This window comes from Hordeum vulgare, chromosome 7H (assembly GCF_904849725.1).
Source record: "Hordeum vulgare subsp. vulgare chromosome 7H, MorexV3_pseudomolecules_assembly, whole genome shotgun sequence".
NCBI classification, from domain to species: Eukaryota; Viridiplantae; Streptophyta; class Magnoliopsida; order Poales; family Poaceae; genus Hordeum; species Hordeum vulgare.
In genome coordinates this window covers 97699132-97722845 of record NC_058524.1, presented here as the reverse complement: position 1 = coordinate 97722845, position 23714 = coordinate 97699132, and the positions used below count along the sequence as shown (strand labels likewise).

Here is a 23714-nt window from a genome sequence, read left to right as displayed (position 1 = left end):
CTGCCACTTCCAGCTCGTCAAACGCATCCTCTGGTATTTGCGTGGGATGACGCACCTCGGCCTGCGGATTCATCCGGATACCTCCACCGAGCTCGTCGCTTACTCCGACGCCGATTGGGCGGGCTGCCCGACACACGCAAGTCGACCTCCGGCTTGTGCGTCTTCCTCGACGGCAATCTCCTCACCTGGTCGGTCCAGTGCCAAGGCCGAGTATTGAGTCGTGGCAAACGCTGTCACTAAGACCGTGTGGCTGTGCGAGCTTCACCACCTACACGAGCTACCGTGGTCTACTGCGACAACATCAGCGTCGTCTACATGTCCAGCAATCCGGTGCAACACCAACGCACGAAACACATCAAGATCAATCTCCATTTTGTTTGTGAGCATGTTGCATTAGGAAACCTCGGCGTTCTACACGTTTCGACGAGCTACCAGTTCGCGGACATCTTCACCAAGGGGCTGCCGACACGTATCTTCGACGATTTTCGGTCCAGCCTCAACGTCAGCGAACCCCACGTTTCGGCTTTTTTTTGTGTGTGTGTGGGGGGGGGGGGGGGGGGGGGGATGTTGTTCGAGCATCGCGCCCTCCGTGTGCTCTTAAGTCCTGCGTGACAGGAGTGCAGTTAGTGTCTCCCAGCTCTCTCTCTCTGTGTACTCTGATGTAACTATATAAAGCCATCGAGGCCAAGCAATATATGTGAGAGACTTACAACTCAACTGCGCCCGGACGGCCACCCGAACTGGCATTCCGGCAAGCAGAGGATCGGCAACGACAAGCAGAAGATCAGCAACAACTACTGCTTGCACAGGTGCCTGCCGGGGCCGATGGACATGTGGAACGAGGGGAGTCGACGGCAGTCGCCGGGTGACTCAAGAACTGTGAGTCTCGTCTGGGCGTTAACCCTGTAGTTTTTCGTTCACTGTATTTTGCATTGTGACTGTGGGTGACCGACGCAGGATCGAAGTTGATATCCCTTTACATTCAAAGTAGATACATTCAGTAAAAAAACTGATTTTACTCCTGAATCACAAGATACATTCAGTAGCAAGAGAAGGAAGATCTTTAGGAATGAAAGGAAGATCCCAGCATTGCTCAAGCTGTACCAAAACATTCCTAATTTGTTACAAGCACCAATGCACCATAGTAATCTAGCTAGCTCCAATAGTTGATCGGCTGATTCAAAACTTGAGATATACACACTGCAAACTGCAAAACATGAGATAAAAACTACACAGGGTGACACTTTCGCCTTGCTCAAATAACTCCCTGATCACCATGGAACCCCTTTGATCACTTGAAGCATGCCAGCTTCCTTCTTGACAGGGTACCCCTGCAACCGCATAGAAAAATGCTTCAGTCTCTACAGGTGATTTTTTGTATGGTCTGTTCTGGAAATCGATTCGCATTGTGCAGTTCAGAAAATGGGGGGTATAGCTCAAGAACATGGGAGTTCAGAGTCCACTACTATGGCTTTACTAAACATTCAAGAGTGGTCTATTCTATGAACTTATCCTACTTCTGTTAAGTATTGGTATAACGGGTCAGTTTTACAAAATGGCAGGCGAACATCAATAACCTAAAAGGTAAAATTCAGTACATTTAGCAATTGCAGATTTATTTATTTTTAAAAAGTTTAGCAAGTCTCTTTCACCAGTTATAAGAAAAGCAACAAAATCTTTATACGTTTAGTTGTATAAAAATAGTGAAACGAGGAAAACAATGACAACAAAGTTTATATTTACTCACAATGATGCACATCCTTGCCGTGCTTTCTTCTTCCTCCTTTCCCTCTGCTTTGTTGGAGGTTTGATCACTACCTTGATGGCAGCATCAAACACAGCTTTGACATTCTGCACATTAATTAAATACAAAATTCAAAGAATGCATCCAAAATATAACAGGGATTTATGTAAGCCTTCAGAGAGCCAATGAAAGAAATTAACCTGCTGTGTCTTTGAGCTGCATTCGACATAACAAGTTGCACCGATGTGCTTGCGGAGTTCCTCCCCCTACGAGGTAAGGGTGGAAGGAAGAGTAAAGAAACATGAGATGATGGAGTGTGCTCATTTCACATAGTAGATTGAAGAAATCAATCAAAGGCCAACTGTATACATTTTCCAGCCTTCAGGTAACCATGGTGTATGGGGACCGGGGATAATACCTGAGCTGTAGTAACAGGCACCACGCCGGGGTGGTCAAGTAAGTATTGCTTGTCTTCACGTAGATCTGTATGTAAGCAATATAATGGTTGACATAAAATGTATGATGGGCAAAACTTAAAAAACTTGCAATATATGATTGCATGCACTGTATTTAAAAAGCAAAAAATATTCGCTGTGTAATTTCCGTCTAAGAAAGATCAGTATACTATTTGCAGGAAACAAGTTCAGATCTCTTTAAGAAAAGTTTATCCTGCCTGGCCAATCAGCCTTTGTATAACATTATTAACACTGAACAAGGGGTAAACTCATCCTTTGAGCAACCACTTGAGACTTGACGCCCTGACAGTCAAGTCATCTGGTAGTGCATTCGGAAGTTGCTCAAATCTTGAATTTGAATTCAAATGCCGGCATTCCAAGATTTTCAGAATCTCAGCAGGAGCAGAAATGAAAAAACAGAAATCCAGATTCTTTTCCTTGCTTCGAATAATCCTAGAAGCTACTGCTTCAACAGTTTTTTTTTGTGTGTTTGTGTGTGTGTGTTCTTTTTAATTTAAAAAATTAGACGTTTTCATACGCCAACCCATTAACAAAGTGAGTACGGAGTATGACGGAAGGAGAAAGCAATCCCTCTTCTCAAGCAAGAACTGATCCATAAGAAACCCTCTCCTGGGCCACTGATTGCTGAGCCTGACAACGAACTTAGTAATAGAAATAGTATGGCCATAGTCCGGGAAACATCACAAGACAAACGTACATATATAGTTCCAACAACGAAAAGACAAACAAGATCGTAGCAGCTACCAACAAGGCAACAATGCATAAACCATATAGTATCACGGACAAATATGCAGCCAAATGGGAAAAAGGTGTCTTCCTTCCTTGACAATCACAACTCACCTAGCTTTGTACCAACCAGCACTGTTGGCACGCCGGGTGCATGGTGCTGAAGCTCCGGTAGCCACTGAAAGGGGGAAGCAGATAAGCACGCGAGAAAACTAACTGGGTCTCTGAATGCATCCACGTTATGAACAACAAGAGGGTCAATCAATCGACCCAACCCAAGATGGTGTAGATAGATATGCACCTTCTTCATGACATTCTCGTAGCTGGCTCGGCTGACGAGCGAGAAGGAGAGCACGAAGACGTCGGCTCCCCGGTAGCTCAGCGGTCTCAATCTGTTGTAGTCCTCCTGCCCTGTGAACAAATTCCAACTCCACGTAATCAAGATCACAAAAATATTCAGTGGCAACTGTCAAAGAGCGATAAGACTGTAATAAGTAAAGACACAAAGGAAGCTGCAATGGATGTAGAACAGAGAAACAAAACAGCAGGAAGATATAAAATGGATAACCTGCAGTGTCCCAGAGGCCCAGGTTCACGGTGGTGCCGTCCACCACCACGTTCGCGCTGAAATTGTCGAACACGGTGGGCACGTAGTCCTGCAATAAAAAGGCCCAGCACACCACAAGCAAAACAGAAGTTCAAAACCTGCAGGTATCTCAAATTCAGAGTGTTTACTGTCGGAGGTGAAATTTTGGCAATTATTTCAAAATGATTTACAGAAACAAGCAGGCAGGAGAGGCAAGATGCAAATGGGGGGAAATCTGAACTCTGATGTTTCCTAGAAGAGCCCCAAATAGCCTGAAATTTGTACCCCAAAGAGAGAGAGAGAAAGAGAGAGAGAGAGAGAGAGAGAGAGAGAGAGAGGAGGAGGAGGAGGGCGTCGGCATTACGGTGGGGAACTTGTTGCTGGTGTAGCAGATGAGCATGCAGGTCTTGCCGACGGCGCCGTCCCCGACGGTGACGCACTTGATGAACCGGGAGGCGCTGGACGCCATGCCGGCTAAATGGACGAGAAGGAAGGGGGACTGACTGAAGCAGTAGCAGAGTCTAGCAGAGCGCGCGGAGGAATGGAGGGCTTGAGAAGCGAGTGATGTGTTGGTTGTGTGCCTCTGGTGCCGTTGGTGGCTTCTTGGCAAAGGGAAGTTGAAGAGGGAGCGGGAGAGGCAGAGGGAAAGGGAGGTCACCGTCGCATCCTTCTCCACTCTCTCTGGCCTCTTAGGCTCTTAGCCGCCTCTCTCTCTCTCTCTCTCTCTCTTTACTCCTAGACCCCTGATTCGCAGGATTTTAAAAAATACTTCCTCTGTAAATTAATATAAGATCGTTTAGATCGTTATTTTAGTTACCTAAACACTTTTATATTAGTTTATAGAGGGAGTAGCATAGAAAAAATAAAGGATTGAAATGGTATGTTCATTTGAATCCTGTAGGATCAGCAAGAAGTGTTTGATGTCACGGAAAAACAAAAAAAAAGTAAAAAAAAAGGGTTGAAGTGTATGTTAGATTCTCCATGAAATTTAGTACAAAAGATTTCATAAAAAGAATTCTTATGGGGTCCAATCCTATGAATCAAAGGACCAATGTAGAAAAAAAAATCCTAAGAATTTCAATCCTCTAGAAACCTTATAGAATTCCTTTGAATCAAAGAAGTCCTATTTTTTGCAGTTTTGCCGTGGTGGCTGACGCCGTGCTCTGTTTCAGAGGCTTGCTCGATCGGACCTGGATCCCCGGGTCGGATTATGTAATTGATTATGAGTCTGTGCTTTTTCAAGGGGAATAATTATGAATCGTGCTGCCTGGTGTGGGTCTTTTTGTTTCTTCTTCAGGAAATAGTTCTTTCAGTACGAGGTCTTCTATTTATGTAAGCGCAAAACAGAACAGCCCACTCAGGACCTCTTAAGACTTGCGAGTATTATTGACTCGATGAGCAGCTGCAACGTGCCATTCATGCCAAACAGACCCGGCCTAAGGATCTTGATGGTTGGGCAAATCTTGCGATCCAACCATAGATGTTTTTCATTCACAAGTGTGTTGCGGACCTCTTGCATTGCATTGCATGTGACGTTGACGTTGGAGTGGCAGGGCTGCACGTAGCTCTGGCGTGGTCGGCGCCTAATTTGACTGCAGCCGCATGCATGGCAAGCAACGGCTGCAGCCTGCAGGACAGGTACGTGCGTGCGTGCGTCTGTCGTGGGCGGTGGGCGGTGGCGGTGCGCGTTTGGCAGCGTCACATGGCGCCGGCGTGTACGTATGCCATGTGATGTCCGTGCCCATCAAACGGGCATGGTGCTGTGGCAGGCGGCCACCAACTGAGTCACACTGTCCAAGCTCCTAGTAGTACCCCGTCTTGGGAACAAAAGCTCCTGCTGGGAAAGGGAAACAGTGACCAACGTAAATCAAGGCCTGTCTTTGGTCAGAATCTTTGCACCACACCTGTGCATCAGCCTCTTGAAATTTAATTATAGTATTATTTTGAAACAAGTAGCCTCTTAAAATTTAAGCCGCTGCTAACAGATTATGCAGACGTATGGTCCCGTATGGATACCAGCTGTTGTGACCAAGCGTTCCATTCACTGCCAACGTTTGCACAGACTGGATCGACACAGCCCTGGAACGAAAGGGATGGAAATCATACACTACACCTACCAGAATCATGGCAAGTAGGTATGATGGATTTGCTTCCACGGGAAGGGATGACCAAGGGGGGAAAAAAGGCTCGTCAAAAACACGCATCGCCCGTCGACGAGGGCCCAAACCTGCGACAGACACACCTCCGTCACTTGTGCTTGAAGCCAGTCAAGCTCTCTTTACAAGCAACATACAAGGCAACCACCACTGCCACTCAAGGAATGTACGGGGAAAACAAAATTTTGGTGGAGAAAGACACACGAGTACTCCAGAAAAGCGAACAATTGGCACAAAAAAAGTATCGCCACCTGAGTAAAAGATTGCAGAGGTTTAAAGTGAATATACCACGGCAAACGTGACGATGCGGATACGGATACGCAAATGCAAGGGTACCTTTCTGGTATTGATTCAATAAATCAAATGAGAACATAACTTCGATTGCTGCTATTCTACAGGTTTCCCAGTTGCTCGGTGCCACATTTTTTAACCTAGACAGTGAGGATACGATGTTGGCCACCATTCAACTTTTTTGCCCAACCATAATGCTCTTCCACGTCCAAAACTTCAGCAGCACTCATTGCTGAAGAGGGGTTGCTCGTGCACTTGGCGTTGTATAATCCAACACAAAGTACGTGCCAATAGGATGGCCGGATATAGTGGCATCGGCCAACACCGTGCTTTCACTCAGGCCTTCAGGTCATCTGACATCGCTGAAGGTATGCAGTGTGTTGTTAGAATGTCCTGAGTCGCAGCCCTTGCTGTTTTTGTCTCGAGAACAACAACCTGCCAAATCATCCGATGGTTACTCCGAAAGCATGCTTAACATTCAACAGAACATTATAAATTGGTGGCAAATTGATTACCTGGTCGTAATCCATGTCAAATTTCAAGAACTCCTTGTTGCAATCTTCCACCATTGTCGCCAGTTGCTTCAAATTATTTACTGGTTTCCCATTGAACGCACGCACCTATATCGATAACAGAAAGGGCAGATGATAGTAAGGGCACATTATTATACACTGCTAAAGAAAAGAATGTTAAGTTTACTACATGCCTTGGAATATGGTACTCCCTCCGTTTATTTTTATAAGACGTTTCAGACAGCAAACAGTATGTAAACTAAGAATGTCGGGTCCGCTAAATTTAGTATCAATGCTACAATTTTGCTTCTGAAAGACACGCTTTCAATCATTCCACTACAAAAAGAACAGCATTCCTACCTTGACTGTTAATTCTTGTCATACTAGCAGAACTTCCAAAAGTATGTTGGTACTTTTGAGACAACAACCATGTTAATAGCATTTTCTCATGTCCAATCTTAATGCTTACAAGTTAAAATTATACAAATATTCAGAGTAACAGTTAAAGGATACCCAGCGGGTAGAATGAATAGTACATATGTTGTTCACAATTTTACACTCGCTGATAAGCACATTTGACACAAAAATGAATTATCTCAGCTCAATAACAGGTACATGAGTACATGACAACTATCAAAATTTAGAAATCACATACTCACAAGTCAATAGGAGTAGACGAGTCACATGACAAATTAATACTCCCTCCGTCCCAAAATAACTGTCTCAACTTTGTACTAGCTCTAGTACAAAGTTATACTAAGCTTAAGACACTTATTTTAGGATGGAGGGAGTAATTAATAGGCGATAACCTAACATTAGTTCACAAGTGGGTAGGGTATGGGTATACCTGTACCATACCCATGACTTAACAGGTAGGGTATGGGTACTACACATGGGTATAAAAGTATGCCCATACCCTGCCCATGCGGGTACAGTACACGCGGGTACCCATACCCGTGGGTAAAATTGCCATCCTAGGTATGGTTAACCCTCGGGTATGGGTACGGGTAAAGTTTCATACTTGTGGGTACAGGTATGGGTAGAATTTTGTACACACTGGATATACGGGTATGGGTATGGTATTGCTCTACCCTGCCTATATCCTACCCATTGCCATCCTTAAGTTAAACTGACATGCAAGAGAAACTGGCATAGAAAGAATGCTAAGGATTAATTGATGCAGCAGGACAATAATACTTCATGTGAGTACAGACACGCCAATTTAGTTCTTGAACTGAATATGCAGACAAAACTTTGAAAAATTGAAACTCAAAACTAGGAATATCCACATAGGGACCACCCATAACTACCTGAGTATTGACAATTTCTTCATAACCAATATTGATATCTGCCACAAGCACCTACAAGACATAAAATTGGTGTCAAATGGTAACTCTATCAAGCTTCAATGCAAAGCAAGATGGATGTGCTTGTGCCACATAGCATAAAAACTTTCATAGCCGGTTAACAGAAAGGGGTTGACAGACCTGTGAGACCACCACAAGCTGCTCATCAGGTGATTGCGCCATTGCATGTAGATGCTTGTCCAACAACTTGACGGGGGCATCAAATTCGTAATCTTTTCCATACTGATCATCAAGCATTCTAGTTAGTTCTACAATCAAAATTGCTACCATAATTTTAAGTGAAAAATAACAAAACTACAAAATCCAGAGAAAATATACTTCGAAAGTTGGATTCAGGCACAATTATGGGTGACAAGGACATATTAGCAGTGTGCATTCAACATTCAAAATATAGTGCTTCCAGGTTACCATGACAAACAGTTAAAAACAAGATATATAGCACTGTACATTCAAAATTCAAAGTATAGTGCTTCCAGGTTACCATGCCAAACACTTAAACATAACTCAGGACAAGCAAGTCCCATCCATCAACATGGAGACCATCATTTCACACATGTTCAGGTGACAATACTTATTGCATACAGAACGCAAACAAAATACTCGGTGCAATCATGACATCATGTTCATTGTTCAAGCTTACATGGCAATTCGCTACATTAGAAAAAGACACAAACAGTTGTCAAAGCTCAGTGCATATACAGAATAAACATGTACATAATTATTTTTATTTTTTGAAACAAAATGGCAACTTTTGAAGATATTTTTAAGACATCTACAAAATTAAGAATATCTTCTGTAAAGCAGTATTTCCCCTGAAGTGTGTCTACGGAGACAACCAAATAAGAATATATTATGCTGGTTACTATCTCATGCCTAGGGCAGAGGAGAGAGGGCAAAGATAACATACCTCGGATCGAAGATATGGAACAGATACGACCATAAAAACAAAGCCTGCAACAATGTAGTATGACGGTGGCCTGCCCTTTATATGAGCTGGAATGAGCTTTTTGTGGATTGATAGCTTTATGTTGAATTCATGAATTTTTGAACTCCGGAGAACTTTGACACGTGCCTTCTCACCAGTATACTTCTGTGAAACTAGGTAACTGAAGCCAATGCGCTCTCCATGCCTGAATGGAACTGGGTGACCAAGAAAACGAAAAGTAAGCAAGTGGAAGTATTTTCCTTGACTGATAAGCAGGATTACATCTCGGAAACATGCAATTGTGTATTTTAATCGAATGAAAACGTCCGAGTATACTTACTCCGGTATTCTTATTACTGCTTAAAATTCCATCAGACAAAATTACTTTCCAACCTGAACTTTGGCAAGATATATCATCTACCATAAAATCTAAAACTGTTTGAATTGCAACCTCAAACTATTGCAACCGTCTGCTTTTCACCCTTGGCTGGTCTCACGAGTAATCTTCGGTGACATGCATGCCACTACCATAAATAAAACAAACACTGCAACAGAAAACAGTCTAAAACAAACTCCACCATTCAGATAAAAAGCTTCCACAAAAAATGTCAGAAATGGAAGAAACATTGGTCGAGAAGATCAATAACAGAAACACTGTGACATGGGAATGGTAAGGCAGTGCTGCGGTGGACACACGGCATCCACATCAGCCAATATCACTGGCAAAACCACCTGAGGGTGAAAAACAGGAGGATTTCATAGTTCGAGGTAGCAAATCTGATGGTCTTAGAGTTCGGGTGTCAAAAATGAACATTTGACGAGTTTGGGGCCAAAAGGTGGACTTTTATTAATATTATCCGACAGGTGTATTTGCGTAAAACACTGATCAGACTAGTGATATTTATGCAAATCAACTGGGGAACTACTGGTGAGTGGTATCAGATGGCTAATACTAGTGATGTGGAATTCATTTTCAACACAAAATCAACCCATCTCAAAGCTTTAGACCATATATAGTGTAATATGCACGGAAGGAATGACATTATTTATGACCATAATAGAGTTTCATTCGATGACCCAACTCAATACGAACACTTTGTACTTCATTGGAATGAGTGGTATAACCTATAGCCAGAACTGGAAGTTACAGCCACTAAAGTCTAGAGCAGATAAAATAGAACATGTGTCGTAAAGTGAACAAGAATGCATGATAATACGTACATACATGTATAAAGTATGACAGAAGCTATAACAAACCTGTGCCGTCATTGGCGATCTCAATACCATCAAAGCTAAGAATAATATCAGAAGGTTGCATGCATCCAGATTCAGGAGCAGTTGGTTCAATTCTTCTGATACGAACACCCTTTTGGTCAGATTTCATTCCCATTGCCTTACGGAGATCAGGATTTTCCATTTTCTGCCATTCTATCCCAAGTATAGGGAAACCTGGCAGGAGAATGCAAGCAAAAGGTCAGCTAGTTGGATGCAAAACAAAGAAGATTATACATGTCGAAAACACATATACCAGATTACCAATTATAACCTGGATATTAATACAAGAGAACTAATTAGCACAGGACGTTTTTTTTAAACAAAAGCAAGCCCTCCATCCATCAAAAGATTGACGAGGTTATAAGAGAGAGAAAAAACACCAGATCATGATTTTCGAGTCGATGAGTCGTTCTGGGGTAGCGACTCATGATGAGTCGAGCCTGGCAAATCGACTAGTCTCAACTAGTCGATGGGTTTGAGTCAACCTTGGCAGTGCGACTCATCAACTAGTCGATGACTAGTCGCGCAACTCGAAATCCATGCACCAGATTGCATGGGGTACAACACTATGTTCAGCATTGAATTGAACATATCTTTTAAGCTACTCGTACAGGCAATGCAGGTACAATGTGCACCAGGAGCACATGTGATGACATGGAGTGCATAAGAATAATTTCCAGGTGAACACAAACAACGTCAAAGGAAGAACTAATGGGCTGCTTAAGTTTCATGCCCCTGACAGACAAAGTTTTACCGAACATTCACCAGACTCCCCTATGGTTCTGATAAGCTCTTTCGACTTTGGCTCTTAAGTTCATTGTGGAGCCAATCGTGGCTAAAAACTGTGAAGCCAATTTGACCACCAGGTTTTGTAACACCAGTTTAACCAAGCACAGGCACTTCATTGGGAACAAAACAAACAAGCTCTACCTCATGTAGTTGATAATTTAACATTCTTGCCTATAAGCAGAGTAACTTATAGGATGCTCGCATCTGAATGCATTAGATAAATGTTCAATTCCTTAATCAGGTAACATCCAACAATATCATATTCCCATTTGTATTTGGCTAATAAAATATGTAAATGAAAATGGAAAGGGCGCTACTCGGTGCGTCTCCATCACTGGTCCCAGCCACATCTGCAAGGTTACTTTAGTCATTTGGGTCAAAAACTAGCATCTCGATGTTGGACAAACCTATCTGACCACTTTGACTGACATCAACCACAAAATTAAAAAACAAGCCTAAAGGGAAATGTATCGAAACAAAAGAGGAACATTTCCAGTGGAAAAATTCGTATGTCCCCCTGTATTAGTGAAATATTTGCAAAAGTAACAGTTTTTAGCAAACATTGGACAGTGCTAACCAAACAATGAATGAATCACATCACATTCACACCTCAAGAGGTTACATTCTACAGTGTTAAAAACAACAATTGTGCATACTGCATAGTGTTCAAAATATGAATTCAAAGTTTACTTGAATTTCATAATACGTTTAAGACATTGTTTCCCTGAAATAACAGTTTGTTCCTCTGTAAATTACATGGTCAACACTGAAACTTTTAGACCATGCCTGTCGGATGAGGAACTTATAACTGATAAGGATAACAATCACACCAGTTTTTTTTCAATGATAATTACATGGAAGCTGATGGAACTCATAGAAGAAAGTGAGACTAAGACAAAGGTTACAAAATAAACAGACTGCTTTTGCAAATATTAATGAAATCAAAATATATTTACATATATGTCTACATAAGATGTTCCAGCATGAACCCTTTTCATTCATGCACCATCAAGATACACCTTAAACATGGTTTACAAGACTTACAGCACATATAAGCAACAATGGAATAAGAGTTACCTGTGTACTCTCCAGATTTCTCATAGTCTTGAATGAAGTGCTTAATAACCGGGGTGGGTATAACATAACCTATGTTTTCTGCATCTTCGTGTTTAAGAGATTGAAAAGCTATACCAACGCATTTTCCCTGATCATTAAAAGCAGGACCCCCAGAGTTTCCTGAATTTATAGCTGCATCTATCTGTTCATAAGTAACAACCAAGGTTACACATGTTCATAGAGAGGGCTGATTATAACTCCATGATTACAAAAACAACATACAGAAAAACAAAGACAACTAAAGCATGAAAATTGCCTGGAAAAATATACCTGTAGTCCAAGAAGTTCTGTAGAACCATGAACATATGAGAGTATTTCTATCCTAGATACTACACCACTTGTCACAGAAATTGTATCTCCTCCAATAGGGTAACCAACAACGGTGACAGCATCCTGTAGTGCTGGCAGCAATCCAAACTCCAGCGGCAGAACTCCTTTCCAGAATTCATCATCATCAACAGTTAACATTGCTGAAATGGAAAATTGGAAAGGTCGGTTGTGATTATCAAATGATATAAGAAAGTTGCTCCTTGAGGTCATTAATCAATAACTTTGTTTGTTAGAAAAAGGTGCAAACTTGACAATGACTGCATGAATGCTTAGTCCAGTCTAGCTTGTTGCCCTTTATTGTTTGTCAAGTCATCCTCCAACTTACCCACCATGTATCTCCATGCTACTTCTGTCATATTATGCCCTCCACTTCAAGTTAGTATTCATAATCCACATAACCAAGCAGTTTATGAGAACGCGAGTACGTTACTAACGTTTACGACAATCACAATCCCTGGCTGCTAAAACTAGTCTTATGGATTGCACTGCTCAAGTACATGACAGCATCATGCAGCGCATTTTAGAAGCAAAACTGAAGCTCCGGAATAAAGTAAGTGGGTAAAGATTAAACATGAGATTTAGATACTTTTTCTTCAACTTTTGCAGTATATTACTGAGTTCATATAGCCTCATAAATATGTTAATATTATCACAAGGCTTCCGGCATAAGCTTGACAAGCAGCTAGTTTAGTCTAGATTGACCCCTGTTTGAAAACAATATTATCACCTATTCTGGTATAAGCATGTTCCGATCTGCTAGACATGTGGACCTAGCAATAATCATGTGGATCTAACTTATTACTGCTGTACTGCACAATATTAATCCGCGAGCTAGACATGTGGACCAAAACAGTGGCTCTCTCCCACCTTTCTGTTTAGAGTACACATACAGAGTTCACAACAATTAAACAAGGTCACCTATTCTGGTATAAGCATGTTCCAATCTGCAGAGAACAAAACATAAATAATCTGCGTGTTCCACAAAAGTCGAATTTTGCCAGCTCTGCATTACCTAGTGCATTTCTGTAATTGCAAAAGCACATAATGGTGGTACTAAACTAGACGACCTAATTCCACAAACATTGGCATTTCCATTAGACAGTGCAAGAGACCCACATGCCATCGTAACAGATGATTCACAAGCAGAGAACTATTATAGGTTTGTCAAGTTCATAATATTTCGCAGGCTAAAACAGATAAAAGAGGCGGGTATGGGCATGCATACCAATGTCGCATTCGTTGCCAATGGCAAGGACGGTGGCGAGGTACTTGGTGTCCGAGCCGCGCTTCTTGAGCTTGACTTGGGTATAGTGCTCGACGGAATGGGCGTTGGTGAGCACCCTGCGCCCCCCGATGATGAACCCGCTGCTGCTTGAGCTGTACTGCTTCTTGCGCTGCCATGGCATTGAGAAGTTCGGCTCCGTGTGCACGCAGAAAACCTTTACCACGGCGTCCATGGAGGGCATCACCTTGGCCACCTGCTCCCACCGCAAGGGCTCCACCGCTGGGACCTCCACCTTCATGTTGGCCGCCCCCTTGGGCGCGCCGCGCCGTGTCGGGGAGGGGGGAGCGCGGAGGGCGGCGTCGGCATCTGACGGGAGCTCGTGGCGGCCGCGTCGGGATTTGCGGCGGCCGCGGGGTCCGGAGGAGGAACCTGGCTCGGGGGTGTCCGCGGCGGCGGCGAGGGGGGACGAGGGGTGGTCGTTGTCAGGGGAAGCGGCGGCCGGCGGCTTCGGCTTGCGTCCGCGCTTGGGCTTCGGCGAGGGGGCGGAGTCGTGGTTGCCGTTGTCGGTGGCGGTGGCGGTGGCGGCGGCCGGCGGCTTCGGCTTGCGGCCGCGCTTGCGCTTGGGAGCGTCGTGGTTGTCCATTGTCTGACGACCTAGGGTTTCATGGAGGTGGGAGGGAAGCGCAGTACAAAAAGGGAGCGCGAATGGGTCGGGCTTCGGCTCGGTCGGTACATGGTGCGGTCTGGTTCGAGGTCTCGAGATCGAGCCCAAAGTGTAGAATTTCTTCTTTTCAGAGCTTGGAGTGGATGAAATCTTCGTACGTATCAAAAACTGTGCAAATGAGCCATGACTGGCAAACATTTGCAACGAGAGAAATTTTATATCATGACTCTATTCAAATAAGCATGGCTCAAGATCACAACGTGTCAAATATGGTCATTCCTAAGGTAATGGGTTCGTCACCAATCATTCTGTCCACGCAAGAAAATGTTCGAAACTTCACAAACTAATCTCCGCGAGCTAGACATGTGGATCATCCTTCTCGTGCTACTCCTTGCACTTGGTCAATGCACCTCCCTCATACTTCTACTCTCTTCTACACAATCAAGAGAGCGTTGTCATGAATCAAGGTTAGCCTGGTCGAGGAGGCGCGTCGTGGCATATCATCGAAGAAGAAAGGCTCGTAGATTGTGAAGTAAGAGGGAAGGATATAGACTTCGGACGTCACACGATGAGATGTGACGTCTGTGTTTCCTGCTTCCTTTTATAAGAGAAGATGTATAGTGCCACATTTACAATAACATAGTGAGCAGCAACCATGATTCGTGCGTGTATAATCCATAGCAATGTATGTACATGCATCGTGTATGTTTTACCTAGCATTATCAACTAGTGACGCATATCAAAGGTAGCGATAAAATGTCGGGGCTTCGTTGAAGGCACTCTTAGTTGGACCGACATGTGTTAGTGTCGTTTTTTAGTTTCCTTTTATGTGTTTTTTCTGTTTTCAAATAGTTGTTCTAAAATTTGAAATATTATTCAAAATACCAAAAATGCCTTTGTTTTCAAAATTTGTTCACAAAAATGTTCGTGTGTTAAGACATGCTTACATTTTTTAAAAACAGTTGTCCTTGTTTTCTAAAATGTTCACTTTTTAAAATCAATAAATACTACAGTGGACGAAATAGTTACTCGGGATGAATTGTTTTGTTTACAACTCAAAATTTGTTCAGCATATATCACTAAATGTTCAATGTAAAATTAAATAGTGTTTAGTGTATATATGAACAATGTGTATTTAAAAATTGTTCAGCGTATATTACAAAAAAGAATCAATATATGGTTAACAATTGTTCAAGGTGTTTTTGAATATTGTTCAGCGTATATCAACGAAATGTTCAATGTGTATCAAAAATTATTCAAAGTATATCACAAAATGCTTAATGCATATGTAAAAATGTTAATTGGATATAAATAAATATATAAACATTTGTAATTTCAAAATTGTTCATGTTTCCAGAAAAAAAATGTTCATGTTTCAATTTTTCTAATTTCTAAAAATATTCATGATTTTCAAACATTATTATTATATTTTAAGGAATTTGTTCACGTTTTTCAGGAATTATTGGAGATTAAAAAAATCTATAAATGTACATAATACTTTAGACGTAACGCTGTTATGTAACCGTACTCATTCTCTTGCTATTGTGCTTAGCAGCATCGTTATACAACAATGAGGTTGCGAACCAACCTTCATCAGGGTTCAAATTCTGATGCTTGTATTTATTTTTAAATTTGTTTCAAGATTTTCAGCGACGCGCATTCAGTGAAAGGAGATGTTTTCATCGATGATGAGGCGTTTATTGTGACTTCGTAAATCTCAAAGGTGATATGACGGCTTAATCTTTTAAATGTGCTTATAGGAATATGATGTACATGTATGCATTCATTAAGATGAATGTATAAGCGTATATATAAACGCTCACGTCTGTATTGTGTTTAAAAAAATACATCAATGAGGTTGGTGGTTTGACTCCATCACGAGTCGTTTTGTTTTAAGTGACATTTTACGTTCTTTTTTTTGCCTGGGTATGGACCGGGCCATGATGATGAGGAGGTTTGTTCAATCATCCGGCCCACATGTATCGCTTGGCCCATAGCTTAGGTAAGCTAGCATTGGGCCACTTACCGGGCTTAGAATAAATACCTGACGAGAGGAGTTACATACGAAGCAATCCGACGGACGCATCAAGATCGGGGACAACTAGTTAGCGAGTGGTCCCTCACGAGCCTTCCAGCGATCGCTCCCGTGCGTAGCCACTTGGCGCATTTCCAAGCGCCACCACGTGTCGCGCTTTGAGCGTTTTCTTCGGATTTTTGTTTCTTTTATTTTTTTTGCACACGTTTTTGCCTTTTATGAGTGTTTTTTTTGAATTTTTTTGGTGTTATGCTTTTTCACCGGTCTTTTGTAACTTTTGGAGAAAAAAATTATTTTTTCACGAAAAAACGCGTTTTTTACGTGAAAAACTCGTTTTCTGTTTTTTTTGCGAGAGACACGGTTTTGCTTCAGCAGGAGGCACGGCCGTGCCTCTCGAAAAGGGGAAAAACGCGTTTTTTATTTTTTTTACGAGAGGCACGGTTTTGCTTTCACGAAAGGCTCGTCTGTGCCTTTCGAAAAGGAAAAAATGTGTTTCTGTTTTTTTTCACGAGAGGTACAGTTTCCTTTCGCGAAAGGCACGGTTTTGCCTTCATGAGAGGCACGCCGTGCCTCTCCCGAAAGGGGAAAAACATGTTTTCTGTTTTTTTTTGATAGGCACGTTTTTGTTTCCGTGAAAGGCACGGTTATGCCTTTGCAGGAGGCACGCCCGTGCCTCTCGTGAAAAGGGGGAAAACACGTTTTCTGCTCTCTTTTCTTTCCGTGAGAGGTATGGTTTTGCTTCCGCGAGAGGCACGGTTTTGCCTTTGCGGGAGGCACGACCGTGCCTCTCCCAAAAAGGGGGGGAACACGTTTTCTGTTCTCTTTTCTTTCCGTGAGAGGCACGGTTTTGCTTCCGCGAGAGGCACGGTTTTTCCTTCGCGAGATGCACGCCCCGTGTCTCTCGAAAAGGAAAAAATATGTGTTCTGGTTTTTTCTATCGCGTGAGACACGGTTTTTTCTTCCTTTTTTCATGAAAAAAAAGTTCGTCAAAATCTATCAACATGGGATCTAGTTTTGAAGATCTAGGCGCGAGAAAGTCAACGGTGAAAACGGTTCGAGATTTGAACGCACGGTTTCGGAGATAAAACATTTTAAAAATACGGATCTACGGAAAAAGGGAAAACTCTCAGGTTACGACAAATGACACACATACAGTGCGCCACTTGTCACAACCTGTGAAGGTGGAGTAATCGTTAGAAGGTGTATTCCCTAATTAGTGATTTCGATCAAGATCGCTAATGGCTGCTCAAAGAATAACTTATTTGCCGCTCGCTGCGTCAAGTAGTCGGCGCTTCGCACAGGCGAGCTACCGAGCAGCGTCTCAACGGGCCGGCCCATATAACTTCACAAGCGTCCCGGTTTTGGCAACCTTCTAGAGGTTTCATTCAGTTTTTTCTGGTTTTGAAAAACTTTTGAAGGTTTTGTGAACTGCTTTTTCTTTTTCTTTTTTGCTTTCTGTTTTTGTTTTAAACAATGGTCATGATTTTCAAAAAATGTTCTTAAAATTCGAAAAATGTTCTTGCTTTTAAAAAAATTATTCTGGATTTTCAAACAAACCTGGATTTTCGAAAATGCTACTGAATTTGAAAAAATGTTATGGAATCTAAAAAACGTTCGGGAATCTAAGAATTTTTTGAGAATTTTAGAAAATGTTCCGGAATTTGAAAAAATGTTCTGGATTTGAAAAAATATTCTGGAATTTGAAAAAATATTCCGGAATTGGAAAAAGTATTCCATAATTTTTAAAAATGTTCCAGAATTTTTATCAAAAAAATTCGTATTTTTTAGAAAAATGTTCCGAAATGTGAAAATATGTTCTAGAATTTTTATCTAAATGTTTTGGATTTTATCCATTGTTTTCTCTTAGTGGGCCGGCCCAGTCACGATTTCTCTGAGCTTTCGCGCGCTGCTGGACGCAAAGAGCTTCCAATAGGACCTCCCGTTGCTGAAAAGAAACAATTCAAGTTCGCTAACGACACACGAAAAAGTTATCATGAACGGAAAAATGGAAAAACAATTCTTTTTTTATATTAGATAAAAATAAAGATAATGAATATAATTTTTGTTAACACGACACAAATGGTCAACATACAATCACCCTTATAACACGAGGCGTTTTGGCTCCCGGATGCTTTTGCATCGAGATGAACAGTAACAAAAAATAACAGTGAATGTTTCTAAAAAAATTTGTAATTTCTGGTAGATGTTTGTGTTAGTGTAGCAAGCATGGTTGACAATTTTCATGCAAAACAGAGCAATGGTGTTTCGTCGGTGAAGAAATAAATATGGATGTGACATTTTGAGATAACAATTGATTTTTAATTTGTTTTCTTTTTCTTTTGCATAGGCCAAAATGCTTAAGCTTTTTGCCTAACAAATTTCTGGTAGCATTTGGATGTAGTAAAGAACGCTTAAAAAATCATATATTTTTTGACATTTTAAAATTCTTTTTCCATGGGCAGGAGCACGTGCTCCTAGTAGCCGGATTGCATTTCCCCGATGAGCAGATTCAATAGGTTGAGCCGACATATCATCTTAAGATTAACAAAATTGTCACATGCATCTTCGTAGTCGATATAAATGTTTTCTCTAACTGAACGCACATCATCAATGTCATATAATTTTTAAGGAGGGTGCTACATGATCCGCCGACTGAACTTTTTAAAAATCGATCGGGTCACGAGCCATCGAATTTATGATATGTGTGGACCCTCTTATTTGCAACAAGGCCATTTTAGCAACTGCAAAACATGGTGAAGTTGTAGAAGAACATTTCTACAACACGAACCTTGTTGCAGTTGCAATAGACCATCTTTTCTTTGCAAAACAAAAACATCTCTGCTCGCATCTGTGTTCGTCCACCATCGGGCTCGTCTTCTCCGATGATGATGTCACCCTCCACCACCTCGGTGTGACAGCCCAATGCCGACGTTCCAGAAGATTCCCTTTCCTTTCCGTTTTCGTCGTGTGTCTGTTTTATTTTGTCGCATCATCATCGCATCATTCGCATCATCTGCATTGCATCGGCATCTCCGTTGCCGCCAGTTTTAAAACTTGCATCCGTTTTTAGTTGCCGGTTCTCGTCGTTGTCCGTTCCGAGTCCGAGCGCACACGCACGCGCCCGCGGCACCGTCGAAACCCTGTTTTTAAAGTGTGCGTAAAGCTTTCTCTGATCGGGTTGAGATTTGACGTACGGTCTTATTTTAATATAGCCAGGCCGTCTGTCGAATTTCGTCGCGATCGGAGTTCGTCTGGTACCCGAACGGTCGACCGTAGCGGCACCGTATTCGGTCTACCGTCGGACGTCTGTCGGTGTTTTAAAATTCGTACCGCGCCGCCCGTTCTCCCTCTCGTCTCCGGATATCCCCTCTACACGGCCGCGTACCCATACCCGCGTTCGGAATCATCCGAATCCGACCCCGCGGTTGGATCCGAAACGCGATTCCGGTTAACCTAGCCCCCCTTTCCTATTTAAACACACCTCCCCTTCCATTTTAGGTCTCCCCTAACCCTGCCTCGAAAAGCGTGCAATTCCCGAAACCCTAACCGAGCCATTTTCTCCTCCCACCACTATCTCCTCCTCCTCCTCCAGATCCGATCTGGACGATCTGGACCGTCAGATCCAAGATCCGATGGACCAAATCTTCCCATGCCCGTGACTCTCGTCCTCCCGAGCTCCTCCCATGTCAGCCTCCCCGTGCTGGCTCGTCGGAGTCTAGCCGGCCGTAGCGCCGCCCCTCGGGCCCGCGCGTCGCGAGCCGCCCGTGCCTCCCCATCTCCCCGAGAAGCCGCCGCCATCTGCTAGAGCCGCCGCGCCGGAGCGCCCTCCCGCTGCCAGCACCTCGCCGTCGCTAGCTCCGCGCCGCCGCTCGCCGCGCGTGAGATCGGGTCCGGCCGCCGGCGCCCAGTTCCGGTCCGGGCCGCCTCCACCTTGCGCCAGCACGCCGCCCCGCCTGCTCGCCGGCCTCGCCGTCAACGCAGGCACCGCCGCCCGTGTCGTGCACGAGTTCGCGAGCAGGAGGACGAGACCAGGCGCAGCTCCCCCCCAGCGACCCCGCTTGGGCCTCCACTGCCCGACCGGCCCAGCTGGCCACGAGACCAGGCCGGCCCAAGGCCAGGTCGGCCTCCCCACCGCCACGCCGGCCCAGAACCGAGGTGAGCCTCTATTCAATCCCCTATGCATATTTTAGATATGTTGCGGATGGTGTCGGCCCATTAGTTAATTTACGTAGTTTTAGGATTATATTATTTCCAGGGTTTAGCTATTTTAAAACGTTCGCATCTTTTTTCTCGATAAGTCGGAACGAGGCGTATTTTATATGGTTTTGACGTAGTTTTGCGCGTAGAATACGTTGGCGCTACTTGCATGTTTGTTTGACGTCGTTTAGCGTGCCTAACACCTAGTTTAGCGTGATGTCCTATTTTTTTTGCGTCCCGTAATATTTTTCGCGCGTGTCCGGATAGCCCGTATGCCTTAGATAAAATGCCTATGTTTTAGGAACTATTTTTCCGTGTATTTTAGAGCAGTCATTTGTATTTTTGCATGTAGGGACTTGCCGGTAGTTTATTTTCCCGTATATAGGTGATTATCTCGCATTAATGTGCGGCATTATTTTGTGTTGCAAACCCCATATATTTTATATGTTTCCGGGTGCAATTAGTTTTAGCTTTCGAGTAAGTTAGTTCGCGAGATATTTTGCTATGTTGCCCTTTTGATTAATTCATAGGATTTATTCCGTGCCTTGTTTGGATTAGTTGTCAACTAGAGAGTTGATCTTGGATGTTTTGTTTAGCCCCTGGTATTTTTAGTTGCAATATAAATACATGTTTAGGTGTGTTTTCCTTGCTCTCAAGTTGCTAGAAATAGTGCTGTTTTGGACGTGCTGAAATATTTCTAAGTCTGGAATCTGTTATTATTTTGTTGCTGTCTTGTCTTGCTTCTACCTTTTGATCGGTAGCTCTTTTGAGGTTGGTCCAATGGAGTAAGTTGTAGCCCTTGTGTTTCTCTAGGATGATATGAAGTTTCATGCCATTTGGAGTCCTGTAGCTATAGGTTTTGCTGCTATCAATATTGCTTCAGATCGAAAAGTGCACTTTCATGAGGTGTAATTTTCACTAAGTCTGAAATAGTGTGTGGGAAGCCATTTTGTGACTTCTTTCCCTAGTGTTCCTTGCTGCCATGCTAGTTGTTGTTAGCTGTTCGTAGTAGTGCTTCTTGCCCTCTTCTGTGTCATGCCTTGCATGAGTTTATCGGAGTTGTGTAGCTCGTAGTTGTGGGGCGTAGAAAATGCTATGTGGCTTGGCAGATTGTACTGTTTTCTTGTTTTGCTTGTAAATGTTGAACCGTAGCTCCGTTTTGATCGAGTCCTATTTGAAACTTGCTTAGAATCTTGTGTAGTTTCATTTTCTCTTGCTGGTTGTTTGTTTTGAAGTGCTCGTAGCCATCGTTGCACACATATTGCATTCATGCCATCATATCTTGTGATGCTTGTATCTTTTGAACCGTAGCTCCGTTGGAGATGTTCTTTATGTGTAGATTGCTTGCCTTGACACGTAGAATCACGTGAACCTATTTGTTTTGTTGTTTAACAACTAATTAAATGCATTAGTTTAGATTTGGACAGAATTGTAAATTAACATGTGAGGTCGTCTCGGAGGTGCTATATGTCATTTCCGACCTCATTTAAAATGCCTAGATAGGTAGTGTAATTGCGCTTCACCTCTTGCCATGTTTAATCACATTTAATATTGCCGTGTATCTAATCGGGATAGAACTAAATACATAAACGTGGAGTTTCGTCAATATGCAACTCTTTGCATATTGAACTTCACTTAATTGTAGTGTTTGATTGTGTGAATTGTCATGACGTGACTTGCATGTATTCAACTGATCATGCATCATATGTGTTGCCCATCATGTGGTGAATTCGTGTGTTGATTCGTGTTTCCGGTTTGCTTCGTCTCGATAGAGTTCCGCAAGCGTGTCGGATGTGAGGACTCGTTCGACTACATCGGTTCGTCTGCTTCACGGAGGCATTCTTCTTCCAAGCGGGATCTCAGGCAAGATGATCATTTCCCCAGATACCATTACTATCATTGCCATGCTAGTTATTTCGATGCTATCGATTATGTATCGTTGCCTACCACTTGTTAAATATCAGCCTCTCACCAATGCCATGTTAACCTTCAACCTGTTCGACCTAGCAAACCACTGATTGGCTATGTTACCGCTTGCTTAATCCTGTTGGTAGCGTTGCTAGTTGCAGGTGCAGTTGCTTCCATGTGTTAACATGGGTTCCTTGTCATATCACCATATTAATGCTATTTAATTTAATGCACCTATATACTTGGTAAAAGGTGGAAGGCTCGGCCTTTCTAGCGTGGTGTTTTGTTCCACCTTTGCCCCCCTTAGTTTTCGGCTACCGGTGTTATGTTCCATAATCGAGCGCTCCTAACACGATCAGGGTTGTTATGGGGACCCCCTTGATAATTTGTTTTAGATTAAGACTGGTCTGGCAAGGCCCAACTTTGGTACTGCATTTGCCTAATCACCTAATAAAATTGCATAGGGACTTCCCGGGCCCCGAGGATAATTTAATCAACCCCCGGGCCAGTGCTCCTCATGAGTGTTGGTCCAAATTGGCAGACTACTGGGCCACCACGGGGCAACCCGAGGTTTGGTTCTCCTAGTGTGACCCATCCGTCGTGTCCTGAGAACGAGGTACGCGACTCCTATCGGGATCGTCGACACGTCGGGCGGCCTTGCTGGGTTAGTTTTACATTTGACGAAATATCTTGTGCATCGGGATTCCGGTGATGCTTTGGGTAATCTCAGAGTTGAGGTTTTCCACTAGGGAATCCGACGAGGTCGTGAGCTTCGTGATTGAGGATTTCTATGCGGCTTGTGGTAATTTGTGATGGACTAGTTGGAGCACCCCTGCAGGGTTAAATCTTTCGGAAAGCCATGCCCGCGGCTATGTGGCAACGTGGAAGCTTTGTTTAACACTGGTTCTAGATAAGTTGAAGTTAACTTAATTAAAACTTGCCAACTGCGTGCGTAACCGTGACTGTCTCTTTCGTGAGTTATTTCTCCGATCAAGGACACGGTGGGGTTATGTCTGACGTAGGTAGGTGTTCAGGATCACTCATTTGATCATCTGTAGTTCACGTCCGCTATGCATAGATCTTCCCCCTCTTTATTCTTGTATTCGTAAGTTTAGCCACCAAATATATGCTTAGCCGCTGCTGCAACCTCACCACTTAACCATGCCTCACCCATTAAGCTTTGCTAGTCTTGATACCTCTAGAAATGAGATTGCTGAGTCCCCTGTGGCTCACAGATTACTACAACACCAGTTGCAGGTACATGTAAAGGTTACTTGACGCGAGCGCGTTGATTGTTCATTTGGAGTTGCTTCTTCTTCTTCTTCTTCTTCATCGATCTAGGATGGGTTCCAGGGCGGCGGCCTGGGATAGCAAGGATGGACGTCGTTCTTC

General features: G+C 43.1%; 2 protein-coding genes across 2 annotated transcripts; both read right to left on the bottom strand.

The window, feature by feature from the left end:
- Window positions 1–996: 996 nt before the first annotated feature.
- LOC123413539 (rac-like GTP-binding protein 4) lies at window positions 997–4212 on the bottom strand. Its single transcript, XM_045106473.1, has 8 exons — window positions 3897–4212; window positions 3515–3602; window positions 3248–3357; window positions 3061–3124; window positions 2163–2227; window positions 1945–2010; window positions 1748–1851; window positions 997–1331 (listed from the first exon to the last, which is right to left on the bottom strand). The coding sequence occupies exons 1-8, from the start codon at window positions 3999–4001 to the stop codon at window positions 1292–1294; spliced, it is 642 nt and encodes a 213-aa protein (XP_044962408.1). The 5' UTR covers window positions 4002–4212; the 3' UTR covers window positions 997–1291.
- Window positions 4213–5930: 1718 nt separating this feature from the next.
- LOC123413538 (protease Do-like 9) lies at window positions 5931–14237 on the bottom strand. The gene is made up of 9 exons (XM_045106472.1): window positions 13519–14237; window positions 12234–12433; window positions 11925–12105; window positions 10041–10232; window positions 8766–8998; window positions 7979–8080; window positions 7802–7852; window positions 6495–6599; window positions 5931–6414 (listed from the first exon to the last, which is right to left on the bottom strand). The coding sequence occupies exons 1-9, from the start codon at window positions 14159–14161 to the stop codon at window positions 6316–6318; spliced, it is 1806 nt and encodes a 601-aa protein (XP_044962407.1). The 5' UTR covers window positions 14162–14237; the 3' UTR covers window positions 5931–6315.
- Window positions 14238–23714: the final 9477 nt, after the last annotated feature.

What these genes read in the sequence shown, in the direction of transcription:
- LOC123413539 (XM_045106473.1), bottom strand. Translation starts at nt 4,001, where the DNA reads ATGGCGTCCAGCGCCTCCCGGTTCATCAAGTGCGTCACCGTCGGGGAC. An exon ending in GGGCCTCTGGGACACTGCAG is followed by an intron (nt 3,358 to 3,514) that starts GTTATCCATTTT and finishes ATTTGTTCACAG; the next exon opens with GGCAGGAGGACTACAACAGA. An exon ending in GCTGGTTGGTACAAAGCTAG is followed by an intron (nt 2,228 to 3,060) that starts GTGAGTTGTGAT and finishes GCTTACATACAG; the next exon opens with ATCTACGTGAAGACAAGCAA.
- LOC123413538 (XM_045106472.1), bottom strand. Translation starts at nt 14,161, where the DNA reads ATGGACAACCACGACGCTCCCAAGCGCAAGCGCGGCCGCAAGCCGAAG. An exon ending in GAAATCTGGAGAGTACACAG is followed by an intron (nt 10,233 to 11,924) that starts GTAACTCTTATT and finishes TTCTCCTGCCAG; the next exon opens with GTTTCCCTATACTTGGGATA. An exon ending in TTGACATGGATTACGACCAG is followed by an intron (nt 6,415 to 6,494) that starts GTAATCAATTTG and finishes ATGATTTGGCAG; the next exon opens with GTTGTTGTTCTCGAGACAAA.